The sequence below is a fragment of the Scyliorhinus canicula genome, chromosome 17 (assembly GCF_902713615.1).
Source record: "Scyliorhinus canicula chromosome 17, sScyCan1.1, whole genome shotgun sequence".
NCBI classification, from domain to species: domain Eukaryota; kingdom Metazoa; phylum Chordata; class Chondrichthyes; order Carcharhiniformes; family Scyliorhinidae; genus Scyliorhinus; species Scyliorhinus canicula.
In genome coordinates, this window is record NC_052162.1 from 133,416,758 (window position 1) to 133,425,383 (window position 8,626).

Genomic DNA, 8,626 nt, shown 5'->3' on the forward strand with positions numbered 1-8,626 from the left:
ACATCTGGACAAGGTCTATTGTCTTGATGAATGTTTGCTGATGTTTAAGAAGGCCAGAATTTGAATCGCAGGTCCTGTCTCAAGTATTGCAGATGAAGCAGGCAACGTTCGTTACCGGGTGTTGTCTTTGGTATTGGCAACTGTTGCTAAGGTACAGTCGCCTCTTGCCCCTTGGTAGTACACTTCAGCTCAAAGGAGGTGTCGCTAATTTCACCTTTCGCCAACTATTGACCTCCAGGTGTCATGGTGTGTCTTCAGGTCCTTCATGTCATGCTTGCAAGTCTCCTCGAAGCAGAATATTTGACGCTCAGCTGGCCAACTGGCTCTGGCCACCTCAGCATTCAGAAGGTGATGGTGAATGCGGGCATCTTCCGCCCTAAGGATGTGCCTAATTCACAGAACATTCCTCTCTTTGTTTAGTACCAGCACACCTGGGAACTCTCCCTTTCAGAGAACTGTTGCACCTGGGATTCTGTCCCGCCACTTTGTAACAATTCATCAAAGACAGCGAATGCAGGGACTGCTGAGCTCCTTTCTCGGATAACTGTAAATTGCCCATATCTCTCAGCTATAAATAAAGGTGTGGAGAACACAGAACAGTTTGTTCTCAAGGGTCGGTTTGGTCTTATCGCATGCACATTCCTTAAGTCTGCCAAAGGTGGCTAGGGCTTTCCCTATGCAGACGTCGAGCTGTGCATCAAGGGATTGCAGCCGTGAAGCCTGGGTAGCTGAATTACAGAATCGGTTCAAGTGAACTGTTATTTAGAGATGCAACACCTTTTCCCATGGCCATAGTTTTCGTGGCATTTGTATTTAGGGTGACACAGTTACAGCCATGGGAGAGACAGTCCATGTGGCTGAATAACATGGCGTCGTCAATGTAGAGGGTTTTCGGGATCGCAACACAATGTATTTTTGTTTTTGCTTTCAGCCCGGAACGATTGTAGAGGTTTCTGGGTAACCGGGTCTGCAAGTATATTCCTTCCATAGAGCGAAAGCGAGACAGCGACATTGACAGATGCAGTAGCGACATTCAGGTAGACAGTTAAATTTCGATATAAAGTTAGGTACGTATCTGGAGAAACTGATACACGCAGAAATGATGGAACGACGATAAGATACAGTGATAATTGGACACTTAATGATGGATGGAAAGATGGAAAATGTCTGACGAATACGCAGTGAAAGATATGGAGTGTGATCGGCAGATAGAAATATATACATAGACAGAGGAGTTAACGAATAAAAAATAGCGAGTGCATGAACAAACAGCATTTACAATTCATGCAATATATACCAGGTTGTACACATGGCTAAATTAGGAGAGATTGCGTTAAAGTTTGATTGGCTTTCATTGGTATATCGTCTCCTTCATTGGGACAAACAAGATGGTCCCGTTTGTACTCTACATTCTCTCCGAGTGTATTGTAAATAAGGTGAAAGTGATATTAATCTGCAACTCAGACGCTGTCAATATCATGACATCGTCACAGCCTTCATCGTGTCACACGACGCAGCAATGTGCTCTCCATTGAAAGTTCTGGGACCTGAAAACATACAGCATGGGACTAAGGAAAGCAGAAAAGGAAGTGAGGGCCCAAGTGTAAATCTTAACATGGCACGGATAAAAAGCCGACATTCGATTCAGTGGATCTATCAGAACCGCACTCATAAAATACAGTTCTGCAATGTGAAAAGGGGCAAAGCACAAAAGCAGGAGAGCCAGAATGCCTGAAATGTTCCTTCGCACTTTCGTCTTCATCAGCTCCATGGATTCCTTCCCAGCTCCCACTTTTATCAGCTTCTTTATTGTCAGAGCATAGCATAACAACAGGACCAGAACTGGGATGACAAATGATATAATTTCACAAAATAGCAGGAAGATTTGCCAGGATTTCCTCGTTATAATCTTATCCTCGCAGGAGAGGATTTCATCTACAACGTTTCTGTTAAAATGAAAGGCCGGCAGACTCAGGGATAACACTGCCAGCCATGCTACAATAGACAGGGCGACGTAGTATCGGGGTCTTCGCCAAGCATGTGACCTAATGGGATGGGCAACCGCGATGTACTGGTCAATAGCAATGCAGGACATGAATAATGGGCTGCCATAGAGGTTGACTAAACCGATCAGAAGTTGGGCGTCAAGAAGTGGCTTCATGAAGTTACATGCTGGGATCAAGTGAATAAGAATAAATATTGAAGCCAGGATAACCAAGACGTTGGCGATGGTTAAATCAAGCAGGAGAACATCAGTTGCTGATGAAACTTTCTTTAATCTTGTGATGTGCCACAATGAAATAGAGTTCCCAACAATGCCCAACACGACAGTGAAGCTAAGAAGACAAGGGAGGACGAACGTTTCTACTGCTTCGGGGATCCCAAGACTTGCATTTACAGTATGATTGGACGAATAGACCCCTGTCCAGTGTCGACTGGCTGTTGCATTCCAGGTAACAAATGTAGCCATTTGGAGTTTTGATCAGATATTATTTTTATCTGCTGATCTGTAACGCGGGGAAATAAGCAAATAGATTGTTGAATATCAGTTGGTAAAATTAGAATATAGGTTGTCAAATATAAATTGGGAAAATTAGAAGACGGATTGGCGAACAACAGTTGGACGTGCTCTTCAAAGTATTCGTTGTTGAATGACGCAGTTCAACATCTTCGTTATACCTCAGTGCTTTAGACTGCGTGATGTTCTTCTTTGAAACTGGTGGGATATCAACAAATGTGAGTGATGTCTATGCCTCAGGATTCAGAAATGCATAGATGAAATTGGAGCTTGAATCCTGCAACAAGAATATATGATTAAATGTATTAATTGAATGAAAGTAATGATATACTAATAGGTTACAAGGCTAGGTATATGAACAGCGACTGTTCTTTCAATCCTACTCTCTCCAGAGTATATAGATGTGTTATAAAGGCATCAGTGTATTGCAGTCCCTTCTTTTACGGTGCTATAGAATCCCGACAGTGCATAAGGACGCCATACAACCTATAGATTGCAGCGGTCAGTTGAAAGAGCACCCTACCTAGGTCTACTCCCCGCCTTACTCATAACCCCACCGGACCAGCACTACTTTGGATTGTTGGAGGAAACTGAAGGGCCCGGAGGAATCCCGCGCGGAAACACTGAAAACTTCACACAGAAAGACACCCAGGGTCAGAACTGAACCCGATCCCTGGCTCTGGGAAGAAGGAGTGTTACCAATCTGCCACCGTGCTGTCCTGTATCCTGTGTATCTGAGTCCACTCTCCCTCGAGCCCACGTCTGTACCCTGGCTGGGATCTGTTGTTCTGTCTGGTGTCTATCAGTGACTTTTCTCTGAGGGAGATATATGAACCATCGTATTTATAGGTCAGTGCTGCGGGATATATATAACAACATCTGGCCTCGTTCAGTCATCCTCCGTTAGTAAGTTACTAACACAGCCCCGGTCTCGACTCAAGCATCCCTCGCTCTCCATTCCGCAGTCAACACATTCCTCTTTCATTGCTCTCGCAAACCAATTCTTTAATCCCCCATCCTTGCCCTCTAATCTCCTAAATTCACTCCTGGTTCCTCAATGTCACTGCCTGTTTACTGATCACAACACCATTCGTTCCAAGCCCCGTTCTTTATCCCATCGTTCCAGATATTTACTGACCCATTATCGTTCATTATCAGTCAATCTGAATTTCCTTGCAGCTAATCTGGTTGGTCCCATTCAACTGCTGAAAGTAGTATTCGTCTTCTACTCCTTCTCAACTTTGATGTTTAGGACTAAAATAATAATATTCTTACCTGTAAACTGATCCAGAATCAATGAATATCGGCGTGACACAGAATGGACTGTGTTATGGTTGCTGAGAGTCGGGTTGTGTACAAAACCAAGCGAGAAATGAGAGGTTTCAGGCAGCCCTTCATGCGACTTCGAAAAGTACAGACAGCTGAGGTATGGCGGCTTTTTATAGTTCCCGATTTGCATTTAGTGTCATTACAGTGTTGTCTACATTATTGCAAACCCAGGGTCTTCCCACTCTGCTTAATGGTTTGTGTTTCAATGACTACCTGTATTCTTGACGAGAGGAGTGGTTTAATCCCCACTCACTCCTCGCATTCGGCGTTAAGTTCAGACCCAGACAAGATGTAGTTCTGTGTCAGAGTGGACAAATTTCGACATTTGATTAACCACTGGCATTGCAGGGTTACCAAAATGAAAATGAAATGAAAATCGCTTATTTTCACGAGTAGGCTTCAATTAAGTTACTGTGAAAAGCCCCTAGTCGCCACATTCCGGCGCCTGTCCGGGGAGGCTGGTACGGGAATCGAACCGTGCTGCTGGCCTGTTTGGTCTGCTTTAAAAGCCAGCGATTTAGCCCAGTGAGCTAAATCAGCCCCATTCAGTCAGGATAGACTTCTCCACTCTCTCCTGCGGAACTGCTTATGGAAGAGGGACCGATGTAGACCTTATCCCAGAGCCCTAGACCAATCCTGAACAGAATTTTTGAAGTGCCCTTTCTTCAATTATTAAATGGGTGGGTTAGCACGTCGAAACGTTTATATATGCTCGCTGTCAGTGAAACATCCATACTTCTCACATCAACCCGCCAGCATATTATGACAGACTTTTCTCCCCAGTCAAACACTAATAAATCAGGTGTAAGTGCACACTGAGATTTCTGCCTCCTGTCCCCTCTATACCATTACATTGTTCCGAACCTTAATCTCCAGTCTCAACGTGCAGTAGATTGAATTTCAATACACACAGGAATTTCCATACCGGAAGGTATTTCCATGTTCTCAACAGGAACTGCAAATAGAGGCATATTTCTATTCAAACTCACTCAATGTCCTTCTGCGTCCTTTCTCTGTTTATTTGTTGCAGGCAACATGCCATTTATTCATTCAAACATATTGTTAAAGATGCATCTAAAATCGTAGAACAATCATAGAACCCCTATAATGTAGAAAGAGGCCATTCGGCCCATAGAGTCTGCACTAACACTTTGAAAGACCAATCTACCCAGACCCAATCCCCCACCCTTGGGAAGTTTAGCATGGCCAATACACATAACGTGCACAGCTTTCGACTGTGGGAGGAAACCGGAGCACCCGGATGATTACACTCCATTTGCCATATATTTGTCCATTCACTAAATGAATGTATATCTTTTTGTAGTCTCCTCATGTCCTCTACACGAATACCATTCAAACCTATCTTTGTGCCATAAGAAAATATGGCAACCCGCCCTTCAACCCCGGTGGGACAGTCATTAGCACTGCGGCCTCACAGCACCATGCGCCCGGGTGCAAGTCAGGCCGAGGGTGACAGGGTGTATGGAGTTTTCACGTTATCCGCATGTCTGTGTTGGTTTCTTCCGGGCTCCAGTTCCTTCCAGAGTCCAAAGATGTGCAGGTTAGGTGGATTGGTCATGCTAAGTTGTTCCTTCGTGCCAAATAAGTGCAGATACGGTAGGGTTACAGGGATGGGCAGGGGAGTGGACCTTGGAAGGGTTCTCTTCCGGAGGACCGGTGCAGACACGATGGGCCGAATAGCCTTCTCCTGCACTGAAGGGATTCTAAGGTTCATCAGTGAGTTCAGTGGATCTGGGGAAAGAAGACCATTTACGACACACAGCCAACAGAGACTCTCACTCAACATGGATACATGACCACTGCAGCCAATCATTCAGCCAATCACATGCCATGGTAAATGAAAACGACAATTTGCCCAATACTGATTCATCACTCGAATAACCCCCAAATGTTCCTATACTTACGTTAGCTATTAGGAGACCACTTAATTAATTTTGGAGAAAAGTAAATGACTGCGGATGCTGGAATCGGGAAGCAAAAGAGAAAATGCTGGAAATCTCAGCAGGTCTGGCAGCATCTGTAGGGAGAGAAAAGAGCTAACGTTTAGAGTCCAGATGACCCTTTGTCAACGCACTGAGAAAGAGTCATCTGGACTCGAAACGTGAGCCCTTTTCTCTCCCTACAGATGCTGCCCGACCTGCTGAGATTTTCCAGCATTTTCTCTTCTAATTAATTTTGGAGCCTGTCACATTGGTCAGAATCCAGTGTAAGTGATGGTCATTGTCTGAATAATGCGTTCTGCCCTATTTTGAGTCTCAAGTTTAAATTTATTGCAGTGAACCAGTGCACATTTGCATATTTTACATTACTGATCTTATTCCTTCCTTGAATTTCAGCTGTCACCCGTGTCATTGCCTCTTCCTCTGTCTACCTGTTTCTTTCACTGTCCCTCCACCTTGATCTCACTGATTGGTTCGTTTTCTTTCATCCAGCAGAAGACGATTGCTGAAAGTGAGACTGTGCTCGTGTGTGAGAGAGAAAGAAAGAGAGATAAAGAAAGAGGCAAAGCCAGAGAGAGAGTGAATGTGTGTATGTGTGTGTGCGTGAGAGAGAGAGAGACAGAGCTTTCGGAAGAGGCACTGATGGACTTTTCAAAGAGGAATGAGGATAGGTAGCATAAAATAAATGGTACAATTTTAAACAGTGCAACAACAAAATGGCCTGGCAGTGGATGTACACAAAACGTCAACTGTGACAGGGCAAATTGATCAAACTGTTTACTTTCGAAATGAAAATGAAAATCGCTTATTGTCACGAGTAGGCTTCAATGAAGTTACTGTGAAAAGCCCCTAGTCGCCACATTCCGGCGCCTGTCCGGGGAGGCTGGTACGGGAATACGTTTATGGGTTCCTTGGTTTTATCAGTGGAGCCGTGGAGAACAAACGCAAGCTCCTGATGCTGAACTCAAAGATGCTCTGGAACACAGTGTCTGAACGACTGGTGGAAGCTGATAAAATAACAAAGTTCCAAGTGATTTTGACTTTCACTCAATAAAGAAAGAATTGGATGACAATTGGAAAAGAACAGAGAGTGGGACAGATTAGTCACATTTTCAGAGACACTACCCACAAAATGGCTTGATGGCCACAGGTCTATCGTTCGAGGATGGTCGACAGTGGTGTTCCCAATAGATCCATGTTGGGACCACTGTTCATGACTCTATATAAATGACTTGAATCTTGGAACAATCAATAATATTTCAAAATTAGCCGATTATACCAAGTTTGGAGCAGTTGCAAAAGTAAAGATGACATTTTATATCTGTAACAGGATAGACGAGTCGAATTAGTGGTTGTGCAGCAGGGATTCCACAGCGGATGGCAGGGCAGGCTTGAGGGCCGAAGCGAACTCTCCTTCTTAGTCTAAAGCTATTATAACAGTACAGGACAGCTTGATAAGGGAACCCCGAAGGACCAAGAGATCGAGTCAGACTTTGCGAGGAAGAGAGACCCGCGGTCGGGGAGGATAGAAAGGCCTTGATAGAGAGAGGGATGGGAGAGTCACAGAGTGACTGACGGAAAAGTGAGAGAAACTAAGGTTCAGAGAGAGAAAAGCAATGAATCATGTCGTTGGCGAAGATACAGGAAGTGATAAAATCAATATACTAAATGCCCAAATTACCATCGGAAATGATACTGAATCCTGAATCCAACCTTACATTCAACGGTAGCAGTGCGGCAAATGTACACAGATATAGTTCTGCAAAATGTAAAATTGGGACTGAGATAGGGGACAGCTGCTTACGCAACTGTTGGTCATTACTGGCAATGGAATCTGATTGAAGTGACGGGGTCCAAAAAATGGAGTGGCCGGCTAACTGTGAAGAAAATAATGGAGACGTTTCGGTATTTCTGAATTGATGAGTTAAGATTAGTATTCTCCAGTGCCACGTGCCTTCGTGATCGATCTGCAGCAGTGATCATGTCAACATGAGGAGTGTCACTGCAAACACTGAATTCTCAAATTAATGTGGAACTGTTTCGAGTTATTGCTGCACCGGTTGCGTTTAAAATGTTTTTGTAAGCGACAATAACGTTGAATCGAAAGACTATGTATTTATATTATTGCTTGAACCGTCGCTCATGAACAGACCAGGTTTTCATTACCACTGCAGTCTGCAACCGCAGATCCATTCCCTCTGTGCGGAGTTTGGCTGCAGCCCAGGCGTTTCCATTCATTAACATTTAGCCCACCCCCGACCGGTCTCACAGGACGGAGGTTTACTGAGGGTGGGCGTGAGAATGCTAGATTTCAGATATGGTTCTATGCAGTGCCTCTGTCCTATTGGTTTGTGCAGTTTGTATTCTTAGCCGCTTCGAATAACTGTTGACGGACAGTTTGATCCGAGGTTTATTTGGTTTCCTCTCCCGGTGTGTCTGAGCGGCTGATGGCGCCTCTTCTCTGTGTGTTTGAATCTGTCCGAGATTCTAAACAGGCCGCCGCAAACAGCAGCTCCTACCCAGAGTTTTTCTACAGCAGTGAGAATGGTTTCTATCACTGTGAGGCTGAAGGCGCAAGAATACACGGCAGTCAGTCAGCTGTAGACTGGAGATGGTTGAACTGGTGATTTTATTCCCGATCTGGAGCTTAGCGAAAAATGGGTTGTAACAAAATCTGCTTTATTCTCAAAACCCCAGGAGCTTTTCCAAACGATGAATTCAGGCTGTGTATCTGGGCTCTGTCGGGACCAAAATAACCTATATCTATTTCCAGTAGTATCATATGTACAGGCCAATGTCACCGCTTCTCCTTCTATCT

At 44.4% G+C, this 8,626-nt stretch overlaps 1 protein-coding gene across 1 annotated transcript; it reads right to left on the reverse strand.

Moving 5' to 3' along the window:
• Positions 1 to 1,504: 1,504 nt before the first annotated feature.
• On the reverse strand, positions 1,505 to 2,470 carry LOC119951645 (somatostatin receptor type 5-like). Its single transcript, XM_038774822.1, has one exon. The coding sequence runs from the start codon at positions 2,468 to 2,470 to the stop codon at positions 1,505 to 1,507; it is 966 nt and encodes a 321-aa protein (XP_038630750.1).
• Between the last annotated feature and the right edge of the window lie 6,156 nt (positions 2,471 to 8,626).